A 22,017-nucleotide genomic window follows, 5' to 3' on the forward strand; every position below is an offset into this window, starting at 1 on the left:
CCTGTCCGTGATTTGAATGTGAATTTATTCATGCTCCTGTTGAAGTAGAAAAGTATGTTACTTGGTTGTCTTCCCTGCACTAGCAGCTTATACATATGGCTTCAAACAGTCAACATTTGTTATCTCCATTAACATGTTGTACCTCTCACCACAATTTGAGTCATCTGCTAGTGACTGTGGTACCTCACAGCATCTGAAATGATGCAATTGAAGCTCATGAATTATATAACATAAAAGACCAACTGCTGAAATGCTATGTTGATCAGTGAGACCAGCTCTGTCAGACAGATGAAAGACAGTCTTCCCCCAAATAATGTTAAAGTATAGAAAATCTTTCACCATATTTGACTCAGTTTTTCTCAGTTAAATTTCAGGGGTAAAGAAGAAGTTAACTTTACTTCTAAGCGATGAGATACGCCAGGTATCGAAAGCGTCATAAATCTCATTATCACTCCTGTATGGAGGCTGGTAATCGGTGCAAGACAAACAATTTAAATAAGCTGTTCAGGTAAGTGCTCTTGCTGAAAATGCACTGGGAAGTGCTTTTTTCAGCTAAGCATGAGGGTTAAAACCACAACAAATGCAATGGAAGAATTAAAAGTGAAGTCTAAGCTAAGAGGCTTGAAGGAGCACCACTCCACTAAGTCCCTATTAGTACTTAAACAGGGCAGGGATCTGACTTTTAGGGACTCTATGCAGGGAAACAGAACATCATGCAAACAAGCAAGACAAAATGTGCACAGACTTCCTGTACCCCCCGTACGTTGCCACGACAGCTGGAAATCATAAGGGGAGTCCAGTGCTGGAAAGTCTCTGATGGAAACTCTTTGCTTCTAGCAAGATGAATAATACACCCGTTCCCTAGTTGTGAGCAAACACTACAAAGGAATAATTAGAAACTATCTGACCTGAAACCCACATGCCCATTACTGTGGTATTTTTCCACCTACTACAGGTGAAACAGAAGATGGGCTGGACCTGGAAGGGGAGGGGTGGAGTGGCAGCACAAGATGCTGATTTATAAAGCAGTAGCGAACAGTGCTCTTTCTCCACAGGCTTTGGACAACGAACTCGTCCTGCCTGAAGGATGCCAACGTGCAAGCAGGATTCCAGCTAACATCTGCTTGCCAGCTGAGAGGGAACTACAACCTCTGTGAGCTTTTGCACTCCAATAGCCAAACCTGCTCGGAGCCACTTCATTCTCCAGTTGGGCTTTTGCTTTTCATCCAGAGACTTTAGCTTGGCTGTTTCACTCCATCAGGAAAGGAATAAACTCACCAAGATGGTAAAGGTGAGTACACTGTTCACGGAATTGCTGCTACTGCATATGTGTTTCTTCTAAAGAACAAGCATTAATTTAAGTTTTAATATACATATGTATATTACAAATGCAAGCTAAGTGAAACATGGAACTAATACTAGACACTGTTGGGCATCCAGTGTAATGACTAAAATTTTCACTGTAGACGGGTATGCACCTCTAATCCTAAGAAGTAAAGCGATCAGACTGGAGAGGGAAGAATTCTAGGACTGGCTAGTTTCATAATCAACAGTTTCATGAACACTATTCCTTTTGCAAATGCCAAAAACTGAGATTTTATGAGAATTCACAGGTTAAAGGTTAAACATAGATCATGCATAGAAGCGATCAATAGATTTTACTAACTTCATTAATTTTCTTTATTATTCTCCTCCACCTGCTAAGTTCTCACAATAGATAGCTGTTTTCTTTCTCTCCCGGTGTGTCTACTTTATAGGGATTTGAAAAGCTGAACACATTTTTGGGTGGGATAGTTAAAGAGAGGAGGAGGAGGATGAGGAGGAAGGTGAAGGAAAAATCCCAATAGATAAACCAGATTGTGAACCTTTGGCAAGGTAGCAAAGATAGAACTTCTTGTAACAGACATCCTTTATCTGGGATATGTATCACTAAGCAACTTCAAGTGCTTCAGGAAAAGGATTTCAGACTTTTAACTCTCCAAACTACTCACCAGATCTTAGCTCTTCCCTTCCTCAAGGTACAACATCAAGACTTCAACTTTCCTCTAATGAAAGTGCACCTGAGGATAAGATGCCACTTTTGAGTTCAGAATAGTATTAAGCAGTAAGATGTCCCAATCCTTTTTTTTTTTTTTCTTGTTGTTTCCATTACTTGAGCTCTCTGGTTTAGTCTGTATGTAATTAAGATGTCTACTCTCAACTCATCTGAAATATTACCTCTGCAGGAGTCCAAACATTGACAAATGCCCTGCAGAGTATGTATGTACTCATTAGACAGACAACAGCAGCCCAAGCTCATCTGTCCCACTAGTAAAGCACACTATCAGATAAGATCCCGTATGACTCTCACGAAGCTCTCGTGGTTAATCTGTAAGGAAGCCTCTGAAATGGGGTCAACCAATAGTTCTTCCAAGGCATGGCATGTAGGTTACAAGATAATTAGGATCTGGAACGTTATGATTACAGAAGCTGGTAAATTAGCAACACAGGAAGTTTGCCCTTCAGAATACAGTATTAACTTAAAGTTAGGAAACAGCACAACCCCCAAGTTATCAATAAAAGCAAAACATTGTCAGAGGTTTAGCAGCTTCCCTAGGGTTAACAGTTTCCTGTACCTGACACTAGATCAGCAAAAATGAGTGAAGAGTTTGCTAACTCTTCCCTGTCGGTTCTGAACTCTATGTGAAAAGAAAGCCTTGCTTCTCCTTGGCTACCAGTATGGTGTTTGCCTCCATTTCTTGCTACATGATCAAGTGTAAATGTGTAAATATAAATGTGTAAATATCAATTTTAGTTAAAAAAGAAAAGTAAATCTTGACGTCATGTATCTAAAAAGCTCCAGGAACAGGCAAGTTCTCAACGAATATTTTTCCCCTCCCCTTTCCTTTTAAAAATCTTTTGCTTTTACACTGATCTCTTCTTGGAGCTTATAAATGACTTACTGGTTTTCACTAGCAATGCTGAGATCCTGGGCAGTATTCTCACACTTTGTGTTAGACCATAAACTACTAAAAGTGTTGCACATCTCTAAAGGAATCACTATAATTTACATCTGCTTAAGACCTGACCATGATTACTGTAACACACGCCGGAGAGATCTCAGGATAAGACAGGAACTAGCGCTCTAAGTTGCCAGGAGAAAGAGACAGTAGCAATCTGTAGCTTGTCTTAAAACAAGTAGATTTGTCAGAGTTTGACTTGTTTGTGGTATTTTTTACTGCTTCCTTCAAGTCCCAGCAGATGTTCACAACATTGCCAAAACCTTATTTCTTTTACAGAAAAAGTCCGATGTTTACTCGGTTGAGATCTATGGGACAAAAGATCTAGAAAAAACGGATATTGGAGATGAAGGGGAGAAGTACAAAGACTTGAAAGGCAACAAGAGAAAAAAGAAGTCAGAAGACCTCAAGAAAGAACTGGAATTGGTGAGTGTTGCTAAGCTCCCATTACACCTGGCAGGACAGCCTCTACCCACTGTCTGAATGAAGTCCGGCGAAGGGGAGTGAAATGCCAATGCACTATCATTTTAGCAGAACACCTGCTGCTCTGAAAATCCTAACACAGGGAAGGATTTGCTTCCTCATGCTCCTGAAGTGTGCCAGAAAAAAGTTGTGCAGGATTAATACCTGCAACGAGAGAATGATTCTGGCTTAATTAAGCCACCAATGGTACAGAACATGATCTCACCTAAGAGGAGTTATTAGCCAAATGGAATAACTGCAATCAGTATTTCCTCTGAACTGCCACTTGTACAGTCAGCCAGGAAACAGCGGGAAAGGTAGAAGCACAACGTTTTGCTCTAGAGATTTCTAGTAGATCTAAAAGCATGCCTCAGCTTTAAGCACAGGTTTTTCTCCCCAAACTAACTGCACTGTTCTTCAAGGACACCGCACTAAGCTCAAGAAACCTGTATTTTACTTCTGGCTTGCTACTGACCTGCTGGCTGATCTTGGAAAAGTTGCTTCCTCTCTCTACGTTTCAGTTTCTCAATCTGAAAAATGAAGGTAATTATACTGACCTCTTTTCTGAATTGCTTTGAGAGCAATTCAAAGGAGAGGCTATTTATGGGCTAGATGGTATTTCAAAGGTAAGGAAACTCCAAAACAGGCCATCAGTTTACCCATCATGTTTCCAAGATCTACCCAGTACCAGCTAAATAATTCTCGGTGTATCTTATATTTGCCACCAAGGGATGTAACATTACTCTCATGTTTCTAAAGAGAAACCAAAGCACAGACAAGTTAATTGACTCATCCAAGTACCAGTGAATCATTCTGTGAAAACAATTGTGAGATCTCTCAAATTCTTGGCTTCTAAATCTCAGTTTGGCACAAGATATAATTAGGTCAATGATACCACAGAGGTGTCACGGCAAGGAAAGAAGAGCTTTGAGATTTCCCTCTCCCACACCCTTTTTAACTGTGGTTAGAACCTGCTGCTTTTTTCCACGAGACTGTGGCGAATAATTTCACATATCCTACCTTGTCAATCAAGCGCAAAGATTGTTGTCTGACATATTCTGACACCACACCCTTTCTTCTATCGACATATTGCCTATGGTACTGAATGCTCGAGTCCTGTAGCATGTAAAGAGGAACTATTTATCTAAAAGAAGCACAGACATTTGTGGCAAGGAGTATTAACATGAAAACACCATTCTGTTCTTGTGACAGATTTCCTGGAGGAGGGAGCTATTTACGAAAGTACTCTCAAAATAAAAAGAAAATACCATCTTCCAGTGGAAGATATTTTGCTTATCAATATGCAAATTGCATATTGTCTGTTCATGAAAGTGGGATGTCATACTAGCAACTGGATCCATGGTCCCAGATCCAGGCTGTCTGAACATTCTCCAAATCCTGAAATAAAAATGTCAACAGTCTGACATTCTGCTCACTATTATTTTCTCTTTCTTTTGGAATCCAGGATGACCACAAACTCAGCACTTCAGAACTGGAGGAAAAGTACGGTACAAGCATCAATAAAGTAAGTCCATAGGGCAGCATTAAGAAACTGCCTGAATCGTTGCCTCACTTTGCCTCTGACTTACGCAAAGCTTCCTAGAAGCAGTAGGAAAACATTCAGATCAACAGACTCATACATAGATGTATGTGTGGATGCACGCACGCACGAGTATGATGCACTAACTCCCAATAAAGCCTAAACCAGCAAGTCAACATGCAGCACTGACCTGGACTTAGTCTGGAGTTTCTCTCAAGTCTGAAGAAGTCTGACCTACGGTTTTGAAATCAAAATCCCTGCACAAAACGTGACCTCAAAGTTTGCACCAGGACCTCAGCTTTTCTGAAGTTTTTATCTGATATTTCAGTTACACTACAATTCATTTGTCACTGGCAGTGTCTGTAACAATCTAAAGCAAGAGAGTGCACTGGAAATGATTTTATCTTGAAGGAAACACTAGATTTGAGAAACTATACACCTGAGTCCCTTTGACACCTAACATTCAAATAGCAAAGCATTGCAACGTGGCCAGAGTACAGACAGGAATTTCAAGGAACCCATGAACTACAAAACATCTTGGTGGAAATGCAGAAACAGCAGCAAAAGAACCGATGTCTGTTTTTCCCCAGCTTTGAAAACACTTAGTACAGGTATACTTGACAGATAACCGACAGAATGAAAACTCCTAACAGACACAGCCCCAGATTCAATGCTCCAGTAAAGAAATATCTGTTTCTTCATAGCAGATAAGTAATAGTAGCCAACCTGAAATCTGAAAGTTTAGAAATTGAAGATGCAGGTTAGTGCAGCTGATCTGTAACACAAACAATGCTTAAGGAAAAAACAGCATGCAAATTTTGTTCTGAGTTGAGACAGAAATCTGTTTCTGTGACTTCATTTTAAAGATATCATTTACTTTTTCAGGGTCTCTCTAGTGCAAGAGCAACAGAGATTTTGGCTCGGGATGGTCCCAACTCACTCACTCCTCCCAAAGCCACTCCTGAAATTGTTAAGTTCCTCAAGCAGATGGTGGGAGGGTTTTCCATCCTCTTATGGATAGGAGCTGTCTTCTCCTGGATTTCATTTGGCATTCAGCTTGCTCAGGGAGCTGAATCACCCTTTGACAACGTAAGTATTTGAATAACCACAAAGTGAGTATTTGACCCTTTGACAATCTAAGTAATTTGAATACTACTTCACAGTTATTCAGTAACTACAAGGAGACCTTTTATTCTTTCAGGACTCTCCCTCTGCTACCAAATATTTCTGATAAATGCCCAAATACCTGACATACCACTTCTGTCTAAGAGTGCCTATCCAAAGGTTTTATAACCACTACCCATAATTGTAATACTTGAGTACTCACAAGAGCAATACTGAAGTCCACAAAGGAGTCCGAAGTCTTTGACTCTGATTCCTTTATGAGTTACACTCTGTTAGGAATAGAATTTGTACGGGTTTGTGTCAGGTTTAGTTTAGAGAAGACTTTTAGAGAGATGGGAAACTTGCTATTAAAAGCCCTTTTCATACTCAGAAAGCTTTACTTGATCATTAGCAGGGCAAAACTTGAAAGGTCTTTTCTTAAACTGTCTTTTAACCTGACCAATACCTCACATTTTAAGAGTCTCCTGAAACAATACAGAACTATGGTTCATTCTAGCAGAGGGAATGCTGAACACTTGTCTTAAATTAACTGGATTATGTCTTTTATTGATTAGCTCTACCTTGGAGTAGTCCTGGCACTGGTTGTCATCCTCACTGGTATCTTCGCTTACTATCAAGAAGCTAAAAGCACAAACATCATGGCCAGCTTCAGTAAAATGATTCCACAGGTGAGAATAACCAAGGCATTTCATTTGAGATGAAAGTTCATTCTAATAACGCACCTTGAAATGACAAAAGCACAATAAGCCCAACCTGAATTTACCTCTTGGTAGGAGGTTTAGAGGATGGCACAATGCTAATTTTTGTCACACTTCGGTCTTTCAGCAAGCTCTTGTCATCAGAGATGCAGAAAAGAAGGAACTGCCAGCAGGCCAGCTGGTGGTTGGAGACATCGTGGAAATAAAGGGTGGCGATAGGATCCCAGCGGACATTCGTCTGATCTTTGCTCAGGGTTGTAAGGTAAACAGTACTTTGTAAAGCATGGGGGAAAAAAGAACATGGTTTAGAGACTTTTATTAGATGTATAAAATTTCTGTGCACCCAATATGAGTTATTACAGCTTTAATTAGACATAATCTAATTAAATCATAAAGTGCAGAAGCTATACTGTGATGCTCAGCTCATCTAGGACTAACATCTCCACTCCCTGAACATTAAAAGAAGCTATTAGGTCCATACCGTATTCTAGCAATGCTCTTTGCCAGGACAGGGGCAGAAATACCAATACAGTATTAAGAGTTTCCACAGACCTGGAGGAAGATCTTCAAACCATGTTTTCTTTCAGGCTGCTACTGAAAATCCCACTGACAGACAGACAACACTGACTGAACTGAATTCCCACAGAAATAGATTCTCTCAGTGACAAGGGCAATTCTCTCAGAGAAAAGGCACTGAGAGGTTACGGCCCTGTCACCTATTACTAAATGTGCTGCTGCCTTATGTTCTGGGCTAGACATAACTGCATATTACTAACTTTAATATGGACATGTCTCCATTTCATTAAAGGTGGACAATTCTTCACTCACAGGGGAATCAGAACCACAGTCTCGTTCCTGTGACTTCACCCATGAGAACCCCTTGGAGACCAAGAACATTGCATTCTACTCCACTACCTGTGTGGAAGGTGTGTACAGGCAGAGAGAAGGGCCTCCAGAAATGGCACCTGTACAGGTTGCTACATAGTACTGCTAACTCATTTTAAACAATTCTGATTCATGGAATTCCAGAAAGGTTTAGTTGCTCACAAGATACTGTTGTCCCAAGCACACCAAAATAAAGCCTTAAGCACTGGGCTGGTCATACTTAGTATCAACCAGTGAGACATTTGTTTTAACACCTAGACTGGCTATGGGTGCAACAATCAATTTATTGCAGTTTCCTTGTGATCTTTCCATCACTATCTTTAGGAATATCAAGTTGCAGATGCCTCTAAGTACTTGTGGATGCTTCTGGGTAAGGGCTCTGCACACATAAAGGCGTTGTTCCTATTCTCAGGGCTAAAAGGTATGTGTGTCATACCTAACAGACTATCTGCTACAAGACTGTACAGTGCCCAGGGTAACACTACATTCCTACTGCAACGCAATCAAAAAAGACTAATTAATGAAAGTAGCTTACGTCTGTCTTTCTCTTCACCGACAGAGCTGTAAGATTTCTAAGGGGAAGAATGTAATTCTGGGGTGAACTCTCAGTCACGTTAAGGCTGAGAAGGGTCTTTGTCAATCAGCACTGGGTACAGAAGACAGGATTAGTCTCTCCTGGAGCTGACAGTCTTTTATTTCTTTGCAGGCACTGCTACCGGCATTGTAATCAACACTGGGGATCGCACTATCATCGGGCGGATTGCCTCTCTCGCATCGGGAGTAGGAAATGAGAAAACACCCATTGCTATCGAGATAGAACATTTCGTCTACCTGGTGGCAGGAGTGGCCATTTCCATCGGTGTTCTCTTCTTCATTATATCTGTTTCTATGCGATACAAGATTCTGGACTCAATCATCTTTCTCATTGGCATCATTGTGGCAAATGTGCCAGAGGGACTGCTAGCCACAGTAACGGTGAGTCTATGTTTGAATTCACTGGTTGCCACTGTAGTTCTTCAGTCATTACCACAATTCGTCACTCCTAAGTTCGTTACAGTGCAACAGTAACCAGCGAAGAACAGATTATCTATTAAGTGCCTTGGCTGAGTTGGGTTTGAAATAGGGGTGGTTTTTTCCATTAAACTGAAGGGACAAACATTTCATTTGGGAATTCTGGCATAACTAAGCCATGAATCTTAAAAGCTTCAGCACAATAATCCAGTTTGAAACAATGTTCTTCAAGTACCCTTCTCCCTCAATTGCTAACCAGTACAATGATGTGACTCATTTCCCCACAACCTGTTCCTATTTGGAAATGAGGATATTGTACCCTAAAAGTCACATGAAAATGCCACTTACTAACACATATAAAGCATCACTAAAATCGCTGGCTGGGAAGCAGCACACCTGCTAAGCACTGTTAGCCCTGAAGTACACCAACAATGAACAACCAGCAGTACCACAATAATGAAGAGAATCATTTCAGGATTCATTAAGTTGGTGATTAGGAGCTCCCCCCCATCTAAAACAGCCTCTTAACTGGTATGACATTCTTATTGCTATCAGCAGGAAAGCAGTCTCCTCTCAGCAGCAAATGTACTTGTGCTAGTTACAGCCAAACCTCTGACCTTAATAATGCTATTAAAAAAGAAAAAAAGTGCACTGCAGTCAAAGATACACTTCAAAGATAAATTTCAAATTTATCTTTCAAGTCAAAAGATTTTGACTTGAAAGATAATTTTAAAATTTTTTTAAAATGTTCTCTTCCTAAAAAAAAATAAACACAAAACCCCTAGCAGAAGTACGTAACCTCATTGCATCATTCTGTAACTGTACCTCACCAATAGTAAGCTGAACTTCTTTACTTCTGCCAGGTCAGCCTGTCTCTGACAGCCAAGCGGATGGCAAAGAAGAACTGTTTGGTGAAGAACTTGGAAGCTGTAGAAACACTCGGTTCTACCTCCATCATCTGTTCCGACAAGACAGGGACCCTCACACAAAACAGGATGACTGTTGCTCACCTCTGGTTTGATAATCAGATCTACTCAGCTGACACCAGTGAAGATCAAACAAGTAAATATAGCAATGGGGGATCTGGGAAGGGACAACCACTTGGATCAAACCTGTGGTGTTTCACACCTACCGTCTGTCAAACCGATGTTAACGGGAATATCTTTTGATAGCTAAACCAGACATGTTTTCCTTCCACATAGAAATGTCGTGTACAACAGGAAAGTCCCTTCTTAGCCATGTAGAGACGTGAAAAAAAGAATTAATATTTGATCCCCACTCACAGAAAGTAAGTCTGGAGGAGGTTCTAATCCATATCCTTTTGCCGACAGTAAACTTAGTAGGGAAATAAACAGAGAAATATCATCTAAGCAACTTTGCTAGAACTGCTAACTGATGGATATAACGGTTTGTGTCAAATTGTTTTTCTGTAACAGAACCTCTCAAAAGAGCAATTTTCTTCTGCAAATAATTCAGTCCTGTTGTTTCAAACTTAAGCTTCTACTTCCATCACGTAATATGCTAAGGGATGCAATATTTATTTTGCTTCCTCTCAGCCCAGCCTTTTGATCAAAGTTCTCCATCGTGGACAGCATTATCAAAAATTGTAACTCTCTGCAACCGGGCAGAATTCAGACCAGGACAGGAGAATCTCCCAATAATGAAGGTACTGCCTACTTCATATCAGCTTATTTCTCTTCCTCTGAAAGAACACCACGTATAAGTTGTTCTGTTTGGCTTTAGTGATCTCCTTCATTTTACCACGGCGATCTTCTAAGTTACTATTTATAGTAGCATTCCTGCTATACATTAGCAAAAAGTTTAAGACAGGGAAAAAAATCCCACAAAGCCAAGAGCAACTGTCCATATAAGGAAAAAGACAATTCAGGTAGCAAGAATTTCTACACCAGTAATTACCACACTATTAATTTACTATAGCAAGATAGAAAAGGTAAAGATGCCTTAATTAATGTCTTTACACATGACTGCTGAAGACAGTAAATTCTGGCAACTAGAGTGCCAGAACAAATCCCCGATTTCTACTGTTTACTCCATCAATGCCTTCCTCAAAGTCACTTGATGTTGTCCATCAGTTAGCTCACCCATGCATGCCTGCTGCTACCCTAGAACTGCATTATAAAGCTTCTACACAAACCTGAAAGTGATCACAAATCTTGCGCTTTTGCAGAATCAAGCGCTAATTTAATCTCTTTACTGTAGCTTAGTTCTAGCAGCAAGTGCAAAACAGATGTCCCAAATTTTTACTGTAATAATTTTCCAGGACAACCTGGATGTAGCAATGTAGATTCATTGCTGCTTAAGCATACAACATGTTATAGAAGCATGCAAGCTCTCCTGATGGAAGTGCAGAAGTACATGTGCTATAAACTGTTTCTTCTTTTGTGCATACAGAGAGTTGTGGTAGGGGATGCCTCTGAAACAGCTCTGCTAAAGTTTGCAGAAGTCATTTTGGGCGATGTCATGAATATTAGAGCACGGAACAAGAAAGTGGCTGAAATTCCTTTCAACTCTACCAACAAATTCCAGGTGTGTTTCATTTGTGGAAATTACGCCAGACTGTTTCCAACTTAAACCGTTTCTATCACCAGGTCTAATGCAACTATTTGTGACCTTGAAGTCTTAACGGGGTAATTCAGTGACAGAGGAAATCTAAGCTATAATAAATGTAGTTCATTCCATTTGATGGAATGTATGATATTCCCATGGAAAAGAAGAAACATTGCCTCCATGCAAAGTGATCAAAACTAGGAACAAATGAGGATCACGTATGCTCTTTCAACTAATTTCATATTTGTGGCACACAGCTTTCCATTCACGAGACTGATGATCCCGACGACAAACGCTTTCTGCTGGTGATGAAAGGTGCCCCAGAGAGGATTTTAGAGAGATGTAGCACCATCATGATCAACGGCAAAGAAGAACCACTGGACAGTGAAAAGGCAGAAGCTTTCCAAACAGCATACATGGAGCTGGGGGGCATGGGAGAGAGAGTGCTGGGTGAGTCCAAGCAGAGACTATCGGAGAACTGCGGTGTAAAATGGGGTTTTAAATCTCGGTACAATCCAGTGTGTCTGGACTTCGTTCCTCTTGCAGTGGGGGGAGAAAAGGAAAGTGTACAGCCTCCCAAGCAGACTGTTAAAACCACACTGACGTGTTGTAAGCTCTCTGTGGCAGGGATGCCCTTACTGCTCTATACTGATGTTGATCTGCCACACTGCACAGCCAAAAAAACCCTTAAGTAATCCACAAAGGAAAACACTCTTCCTTGCTGGCAGTATCACTAGCTTTGCCACGTGAAACACTGACTCCGTATAAACTTTGATGTGAAGGTTAGAATGGCAGGTTAAAAAAATCCTCCGTGAAAAGCTAATGGTTAAATGCACTGGAGTTCCATGGACAAGAGCAAAGCCTGATGCTACGTAGCAAGGTCTCCTCTTTCTCCCACTATTTCCTGTACATTACATCAACTTAAGTTTCTTTTCAGGTTTCTGTCATTTATACCTGCCTGAAAACGAGTTTCCAGACACCTACCCTTTTGACACAGATTCCATGAACTTCCCAACCTCCAACCTGTGCTTTGTTGGGCTCTTATCTATGATTGACCCACCTCGTTCCACAGTGCCAGATGCCGTCTCAAAATGCCGCAGTGCTGGGATCAAGGTAGGGATTTTACAAAGTAAAATACAGTGATTCTACAGAAAGACTCATGATAATATAACTTTTCAGATCTTCCACCACGTTGTCATTAATATCTTTCTAGCAACAACTACCAAAAATCCAAACGTTCGTTAATACCATTCTATAATTGTAACTTAAAGAAACTACTTGAAGGCCCCGAGGTGCAAAACAGTTTAATTTACGCGGGAATCAGACTATAGGAAGTGCACAGAACCCCAAAACTGGAAATCCAAATTTGGAAAAGCTCAGATACTGTCTCATCAGATCCATTTCTAGAATACAGAAACCATGCCAGCTAGAATTACTTGCTTGTAGACAGCTTAAGGTAACAGAAACAACTCTTGAGAAGGCATTAGGACACAGGGCTATACCTGTTAGGAACTTTTATGCATAGGAATCACTAATCTCAAAACTTCAAGTTGAACCTGAAGCAGTAATTCTCCTCATTTCACTCCCAGGGGACCCACAAGTAAACTTTCAGCTCTAGAGGCAATCTAGCTAAAGAAAGGAAAATCAGTATTTGGAATTACTGATCTCGGATGAGATGAATCCCAAGTCCCAACCCTGGTGAAATTTTCTGTAGTCTGTAGACAAATCTGGCAGCTGGCAACTCTTCTTCAAGAAAACCAAGAAAAAATTCTGTCTTATCTGTCAGGACACCTCAGTCACAAGGATCCATTTTAAGATGCAACTTTCTAATGAACTCTCACTTTTGAGTACACCTAATATAAATTCTTATATAAAGGCTTCTTTATTCTGCATTATTTTAACCTTGCTGCCTGTGACAAGGTCTTCCTTTACAGCCCTGATAAAATAGCACCAATAACAAGAGGTAGAGACCAAATGTCAATACAGAGCCAATTAAGTAATAGTCATAATCTGTCACTGTTACGTACATAGCGCAGCTTTCCAAGTTCAGATTCTAAACTGCTTCCTGGCCTACAACAGTAGATATTTTCACCTTATTTCACTCCAGCCATTGCATATACTTTTGTCACTCACGCCAAGTGCTTGTCCATTCCTCAGGTTATCATGGTCACTGGTGATCATCCCATCACGGCTAAGGCCATTGCCAAGAGCGTAGGCATCATTTCAGCCACCAGTGAGACTGTGGAAGATATTGCTAAGCGCCTCAACATTCCTGTTGAGCAAGTCAATAGACGGTAGGAGCAAACAGAGTATAGGGGATACCTGTGGGTTCATTTTCTGAAAGCTATGCCTTCTCCCTCCCTAATGCTTTTATAGCCTATTTCTACATCACGGCTACTTTTTGCTTTTCTATTCCTTGATATATTCCCAGCCATTGTATCCATCCAACGTATCATCTCTACCTAAATCACTAGGCGTCTAGGTCAGTGGTTCTCATCTTCACTCGCCCTTGGGGGGGGGGGGGGGGGGGGGACGACGACCAAAACCAAAAACCTAGCAAATTATACTTTGCAGATCACGTTGGACTTTGCTATCACTGCCCATTTGACAAAACACACACATATGAAAAGCAAAATTCAGAATCACATGACCTAAGGACCATCAGTCCAAATTCCTCTTTCTCCCATTAAATGTGAAAAAAATAACATCATAAGAGAAAGATAAAAGCTCTTTAGAGACAAGATGTCTTCCTCCTCCACTGTCCCACCCTCCCACTCGGAGCCCTCTTTAAAATGCATTTTCTGCTGTTATGTCTGCTCAGGAGGAAGCTTCAATTACTCCCCTCTGTATCTAGGTAACTGTAATTCACTCTGGATTTCTACAGTGGCTTTCATTCAACACCTGCTGATTAACAACTAATGCTTCTGAAATTAACTCAATTTGCTGCTTTCCTTACTATCAAGCCTCATACATTCTATGAGTGCACTATTTTTATCTAAGCCTTTTAATTTGAAAATTTACCCAGCTTTTCCATGGCTCTTACAGAGAAGCTACAGCAGCAGTAGTTAATGGGATGGAGCTGAAGGATATGAGCTTGCAGCAGCTGGATGAAATCTTGTGTAACCACTCAGAGATAGTCTTTGCTCGGACATCGCCCCAACAGAAACTGATTATAGTTGAAGGCTGCCAAAGGCAGGTGAGTAAGACGTCTAAAAGGTTATACACAGATATGGCTATAGGGCATTCATGGGGCAGTAGCTTTCCACAGATATCATCCCCGAGGTGAGAGGGTGGAAGCCAATTTCCAATGCTCTCTAAGCTCTGTTTGTACTCTTTTCACTGTGCAAGAATATTATCTAACAGATTGCCACAAACACTGTCTGGACAGAATCCAAGCTACTCAAATTCTTGTTAGAGACTCTGAACTCCTATTGACAACATGAGCTTTTCCTAAGCTTGACTGGCTTGGAGCTGTACCGAGGGTCTGCGTTTTGCATATAATTCTGAGAAGCTGCTGCTGTGCTGCACATAAAGCCTCCTGGGCAGAGACTGTACAGGGAAGGAGCCTTCCCTCAGGAATTCTTTAAACCCAGATAAAAGCAACATGTTACCACATCCTCTCATCTTATCTCTTGTGACCATTTAGACCTATGCAATTCCTGCCCACAGGAATGTTTAGAAGTGAAATAAGGTATGAATCCTGCAAAATGCCATACCATGATTTATGTAGGACCAAGCCTTATCTATGTTACTTTCAAAGACTGTAAAACTACCCAGAGAAAGCAGGATTTAAAAAATTGTCATTGGAAGATTCTCCCCTCAGATATGACATCTTCCAAGTAGATGCTGTGAATTGAAAGCCACACTGCTACTGTGCCTGAACTTTTCAGAGAAGGAGACATGGCACAAGACATTATTTTATTTTTGTAATTATGCCAGAGCTAAGCTTTCCAATCAGCATTATCAGCTCTTCGGATTTAAGCCTGAACTGCTTTCAGGAGAGTAAAAAAAAAAAAAAAAAAAAAGAAAAAAAAAAAGAAAAGATAAAATCTTTCAGTTTAACCTTTTTTATTTTCTTTTTTAATGGCCTTTGGCAGCCAGGGGGTAAATGTGTTTTGCACTGCTTAGACACCCACACTCCTACTAGATCTAGCTCTTTAAAGGATGAAAAGGAACACCCTCCTGCCCTCAACTCAAGCCAGCCAGTCTACATGCTATGTTTAGTACTTAGAGCTTATAAGCCCTTCTGTACATGGCATTATTTATAGGTAGTGACGCTGTGCTAAATCCCCACAGGGACAGGACATTCAGTATTTGTATTAATCAGTTTCTCAGGCTTTTTCCCACTTGAAACACTCTGTATTGCTATGAAGCCATGAACTTTCGCATCTACTAGAACAGGACCTTTAGCTGCAGTAGATGGTTTCATTGGAAGGTAACAAAGAAGATGAATTGAATAACCAGAGTTTTCCATCTTTTGGATTACTAGTGCAATTCTAGCATAGACTGGCAATGACCAGAAGCTGTTGGGATAGGATGAGAATAGTCTCTAACTGAATAGTTACATAATTTACAATTAAGATGAAAACTGCCTGATTCTATAAGCACTTCACAAAAAAGACAAGGGCAGAACATGTGTCAAATGAATCTCCCACTGATGAGCCTGGGCCTGCTCAGACAGGGATAGACCACATACATATAGACAGATGTCTAGATTTTTAAGTCCCCTTATATTCCACAGAAAGAAATGATCAGACTAATTGCATTTCAAGTGCATCTAATTTAGATGTCTACTCTTTAGGATGTAGTAAATCATATCCCTGAATTTCCCGCTTCTCTCTACTATGAAGGGAGTCTAGATGACAAAGTCAGATACAGACATCTAACACACAAAAGTCTGAGATTGCTGTATTAATCCTATCTAGTGTCTTTCTGATCACTGGCTGTGTTTTATGTGGGTACAAAGAGGATTCAGAACTTCGTATCAGCATCTTTCTTCTAGAGATTTAAAGACAGGGAGTGTGCCAAGAACAGACTGTCCCTAGGGGAAGATAGCACCATCTCCTCAAAAAACCCACATCGGGATCCTTTTGTGTGTTCCAGGGAGCAGTTGTTGCCGTGACTGGAGATGGAGTCAATGACTCCCCCGCTCTTAAAAAAGCAGATATTGGAATTGCTATGGGTATTGCTGGTTCTGACGCAGCTAAAAATGCAGCTGATATGGTACTGCTGGACGATAACTTTGCTTCTATTGTCACAGGAGTGGAGGAAGGTAAAAACAACATTGCTATCCATTTTCTTAGCTGAAAGCTGCTGACAGCCACACAGCACTGGCGGGTCCTCCTGATCCTTCCCTCCTGCGCTCACTCCCTCTTTTTTCTTTCTGGATTTGGAAATGTGATTTTGATATTTGGAAAAACTGGGAATTAACTCCATTTATAGACGCATGACAAACAGACAATAAGGAAATCATCCCCCTCTCTCACACATAGCATCAGTCTGCTATTGCTGCCTGTTCAAGCTCCAGACAAAAGAACTTCCTATCTCATTCCTATGCAGTTCTGAGCCCCACAAAGATTCAAATTGTTTTCTCTACATTTTCACTCTATTACTTGCTCACACATCACCTTCACCGTGCTCCACCTGTGACAGTAACACACATTCCACTCTTCTTTCACTGTAAAGAGCTTGGTGTTTCCATTAAAACTACAGTGTATTGTGGAACAGGACTTTTTCCTCAATCTTTCTCATTGAAAGACATTTTTTATTTTCACTTGAATTTTCAGAAGGCTCTAAGGGAAGGTAGGTTAGTAGTTTAAAAAAACCAAACAAACCAAAATGCATGAGGAAACGTATGAGGAAAGTAGACATAAGCAGTAAATGTTTGCACTTCATTTAGTTAAAAATTGTTTTTTTTTCTGGAAAACACTGTTGACAATTAGCTTTTACAGAAGTGTCTCCTTTTCCTCCAGGCCGCCTGATCTTTGACAACCTAAAGAAAACAATTGCCTACACCCTGACTAAGAATATTGCTGAGCTCTGTCCCTTTCTCATCTACATTATTGCCAGCATTCCAATGCCCATTGGCACTATCACCATCCTATTCATTGACCTGGGCACAGACATTGTAAGTTGGGGTCTTTTAAAATATTTTCTGCTGAAATATCATGACAAGTGAGAGGGGCTGGGTACAAAGGGACATGCAGAACACTGAAGATTTAGTTGCCTTACCCTGCAGCTGAATAACAAGCTAGTGAAAGAGTAGAGGACTAGATTAAAAGCAGCCAGATATAGAGAAAGAAGAGTAGAAAAAAAACCTGCAGAGGGGGAGCAGAAAAGACTTCTGATCCATGCTGACAAGCAAAACTCAGCAGTGTGCAAAATAACAGTGTGTTTCAATCAAGAGATCATACAGATTGCCGCAGTTACTACAGGGGATGAATACCAGACATTTCATTAGAGCCCAGTCCAAGGTATCTGAAAGACCTTTTGATGTTTTCAGTATCCTCCAGCTCTTTGTATTGTTCTATGATCATCAGACCTATGAAACAGTTTCAGACTTCCCTCAAATCCTTTATATGTGCTAAGAGAATGCTAACATGGATCCTTCTTTCATTTGCTCTGTGTATACTGAAAATGCAGGGTATGTCAACAGAACCACTTGAGAACTGAAACTTCTCTGATAAGCATCTCAGAAGCAGATAAATGTTGCCACCAAGGTTCTGATGGTTTATTTCTCTTGTAGATCCCCTCTGTTGCATTAGCCTACGAAAAAGCTGAAAGCGATATTATGAACAGGAGACCTCGTAACAAAAGGAAAGACAGGCTGGTGAATGAGCAGCTTGCTGTATACTCCTATCTGCAGATTGGTAGGTTGGCCTGTTCTCTGAAACACTATCTGGTATCAGCAAACCAAGGCAGAGTGAAGTTGATTAACTTTTTAGAAAACGGGGAGCTGAAACTCAACTCCTTCCTCTGCCTTCCTAGGCAAACCCAACTAACTCCCTTCTGTTACTCATTATTCAACAACACAGCAGGTTTTTAACCTACAGAGGTCAAGATCCTTAGAGCACTAAGAGCTCTAAAACTACCTTTAGACTCACGGCAAGTTTCATGCCATAGGAGATAGATCAACACTGATATCCAGCACATTCCCCAGCGCTCCTAAATTTTGCTTCTTCCTCATTTCTCCCTCTTTGATTTTGCAGGTATCATGCAGTCAGTGGGAGCCTTTGTAACCTATTTTACCGTGTATGCTGAACAAGGTTTCCTCCCTTCCACGCTGCTTGGCGTGCGAGTCAACTGGGAAAACAATGCCATTAATGACTTTGAGGATTCATATGGACAGGAATGGGTAAAGCAGCACTGAAACATCCTTGCACTGTCTCTTGCCCAACAGTTCCTTAAAAATTCTATACTCTCCTCCAAAATAAAGGATTAGGGAAAGAGAGAGAGATTTAAATGCAAAAATAGTTAGCTTTCATCTAATGGTCCCTCAGGATAGACTCTTTAGAGCTTCCTGCGACCTAGCTCTTTCATTCAGACTCCATTCTTTCATTCATTCTTCTACAATTTGCCTTCTTCTGATTCAAAGCCTCTGGAGATGCCCCTTCTTCTCTGGACTTTATGTTTAGATCCATCATAATCTCTCAGACCTACTTCTGAACAGCACTACTGTAAAATACTTTGCAGACTCTCCCTCCCCCTTTCACTCTTCACTCCCCCTCACTCATTCTGCAGAAATCACAAGACACAGAAACCATTAATAAATCAATATAAATACTTCCTTATACCAAGCTCGTGCTTCAGTCTCATGAGTCATCCACAGTAACTAGCGGACTAGAACAACTGGCCAAAATCTGATCATTTTGTATCTAAATCTGGAATAACTCTGCATTTACACCTTAGTAACTGAAATCCTGTTATCAAGGTTTGCAGTCACTTGCACAAGGTATGAGTGTCTGATATAACACTATTTGATTTTTCCTTCGCTTTGCAGACTAAATACCAGAGGATGTACCTACAGTGGACTGGCTATACCGCCTTTTTTGTCAGCATCACAATTCAGCAAGTTGCTGATTTGATCATCAGGAAAACACGAAGAAATTCCATTTTCCAGCAGGGTCTTTTCAGGTTAAGTTTTGCAAGATTCTTTACCTGACACATGAAAGGATAAGGTAGCCTACTGCTAATTTTACAAGAATGTTAGCTCAGTGATTTAGCCCACTCACATTCAGTCTTTGAACAAAGACTAAATCTGGCTTCAAGCAATCGCAAATCTCAGACAAACATTTTATTACACCACCCCCCCCCCCCCCTTCCTACTTCATAATAGGGGTTTTCTTTAAAGAAAGACATTTAGTGGTTACTCTGAAAATGTATCAGCTTAAAACTAACTCTCCATTCATTAAAATCTTTACTACAAAAAAGGGAGTTTCCTCTCCAGGTTATTTTCTTAAATTCTTCATGTAGTTATCAATAGCTAGCACATTTGGATTTCTGCAATATAACTTTAGCCTCTGAGGAGAGGTGATACCAGCTGGTCAAACTCCCTAAGATGGTGCTGGCTGCCCTCTGCAAAACACTCTGCACCCTTCAATCCCATGGAAGCCAGGGAGTTAAAAATATCTATCGGGACAGAGGCCACACTGGCATTTAGCCGAAGTATTTCTGATAGGAAAGCAAATTGTTTTGTTTTCTTTATCTGCAGGTACAGAGCGTACATCTATGTAGATTTCCTTCTTACATGTACGTTCAAGTAACAACGTGCACATTCACAGTGCAACTAGAAGACATGACTAATGCACATTACATGTCTACCTAAAGCTTGCTTTAATCTAGGTAGGTCAGGAACGCTACCAGGAAAGACACAGGCCTATGCAACGCAAGAGTGCTACAGAGTCTACCACTAGTCTCATGCTACTGTGTCTGCAGTACTCATCATCTGATGCAGATCATTCAAGATAGCTACCAGAGCACAACCACAACTCTGAAAGTGGCACAGCCTTTGCGTTATGCTGTGGCATGTTTTTATGCATGGACAGAGGCATGTAACCCTTCCTCTTTGGTTTTCTTGCAGGAACAAAGTCATCTGGGTGGGTATATTTTCCCAGATAGGAATTGCTCTGATTCTTACCTATGGTCTCGGACATGTTACAGCCCTGAACTTCACACCGCTGAGGTGAGTTTTGGTGCTAGAGTACTTCCCTTGCCCTTCACGTATAAACAGACATGGACTTAGCATTCTGCCAGAAACAGACAAATGGGAGCAGGATGCCCATGCGGCACAATTCAAGGATAAACATTTAAGAATATTCATTATGAGGGACAGGGTGGACAATTTATTGACCAAAAAGGGCATTATTTTCATAGTTTCCACAAAAAAAAAAGCGCCCTACTTTTTTTACTGGATTTACTACTGAGGATCCAGAAACCTACTTCTGCAGCACAAACATTTTAATATTTTTTCCAAGATCTTAAATATTTTGGTGAGATTAGATAGCATTTTACTTAATTTTATGCAAGCAACTTTTTATTTTAAACATATCACTGTCAGAAATGTTCCATTTTTCTGCCATCTTCAGAGACTGTAATACCACCAGGTAACATTTCCTTCTTAATAGTATCTGGAATAAATTAATTCAGTAACTACTTAAGATTGGGAGGCTTACATGCACATCATCTTATTTCTAACCGTTTGAGTGCCTACATTAAGAGGGGGGGAGCCAAAAAGGCCAGGTTCTCTTTTAGTGACATCAAATAGCATAGACAGAGACCCCAGAAATTCAGCTGAGTGGTTAGATGCTTCTGAATGAGAACCTCTTCTCCCACTCCCAGGTTTCAGTATTGGTTTGTGGCTGTACCATTTGCAATCTTGATATGGGTCTACGATGAAGTCCGCAAGCTGTTGATCAGGAGATACCCAGGAAGTAAGTAGATTTTTCTAGTTTACCATTTTAATATAAGGTGTCCTTTCCTACCCTTTCAGTCATACACGTACTTTAGCTGCCACTGACAGGTGGACTGCTTAAAAATGGACCATTTGTTCCCAATGATTACTTTTCCTTTTTGAGGAAAAAATAACTGATTTTCTTCCTCCTCCTTCCTTCTCCTACTGCAGGTTGGTGGGACAAGAACATGTATTATTGAAACAGTCCTTATCACTGGTGGTCTTCCTCCTTCTGGAGAGCTTCTTCCCCACCTGACACAGCCTCTGCTGCTTTAATGTCCTGTCTGTGCAATATCAAGCATGGGTTCGCCCCATGAAGGGGTGAAGAAATTTCATGAATTTCATGAAGAAATAAGGATTTTAGAGGTTAATAAATTACCTCCCACTGTACTGTAAAGCTGACACTTGTCTAGAAATTGAAATGCTACCTATTTTTGTAACAAGCACAATTTTCCCACATTCAAAGATGAACTGAGATCGCTCTGAGAGGAAAACATGCATAAAGGAAAAAAAGACAGAAAATCCATATAATCTAAGGCATTAATTTGCACTAAAGATGGTGTTTGCTGATTTTCTTTTTTTGGTGGAACTGAATTCCAAGTGAGTGAATACATAGATCTTACCAAAGGTAAAAATGCTGTATAGGAATAATTTGATAATAAAACTTTTTCCAGAAAACAGTTCTCCATCTTATTTTCTTATAACGACTAAGAGAAACTGACTGGAACAGGAAAGGACCCAACCTCTGCCAGGTCAAAGAGGAAAGAAGTGCACACCTGC

General features: G+C 40.6%; 2 protein-coding genes across 2 annotated transcripts in view; one reads left to right on the forward strand and one right to left on the reverse strand.

The window, feature by feature from the left end:
• SCN3B (sodium voltage-gated channel beta subunit 3) overlaps positions 1–22,017 on the reverse strand; it is a 61,858-nt gene that overhangs the window by 34,982 nt on the left and 4,859 nt on the right. The window contains exon 3 of the mRNA XM_075521389.1: positions 6,890–7,096. The gene's annotated coding sequence lies outside the window, so the exon portion shown is untranslated. The remainder of the gene's footprint in view (positions 1–6,889; positions 7,097–22,017) is intronic.
• ATP12A (ATPase H+/K+ transporting non-gastric alpha2 subunit) lies at positions 408–21,437 on the forward strand. Its single transcript, XM_075521197.1, has 24 exons — positions 408–508; positions 1,056–1,153; positions 3,232–3,425; positions 4,927–4,986; positions 5,887–6,090; positions 6,681–6,794; positions 6,952–7,086; positions 7,633–7,750; positions 8,416–8,684; positions 9,584–9,782; positions 10,277–10,386; positions 11,133–11,267; positions 11,546–11,738; positions 12,226–12,401; positions 13,446–13,582; positions 14,334–14,484; positions 16,392–16,560; positions 17,261–17,415; positions 18,034–18,157; positions 18,497–18,642; positions 19,288–19,421; positions 20,368–20,469; positions 21,126–21,217; positions 21,409–21,437. The coding sequence occupies exons 1-24, from the start codon at positions 408–410 to the stop codon at positions 21,435–21,437; spliced, it is 3,345 nt and encodes a 1,114-aa protein (XP_075377312.1).

This window comes from Mycteria americana, chromosome 19 (genome assembly GCF_035582795.1).
Source record: "Mycteria americana isolate JAX WOST 10 ecotype Jacksonville Zoo and Gardens chromosome 19, USCA_MyAme_1.0, whole genome shotgun sequence".
Taxonomy (NCBI): Eukaryota; Metazoa; Chordata; class Aves; order Ciconiiformes; family Ciconiidae; genus Mycteria; species Mycteria americana.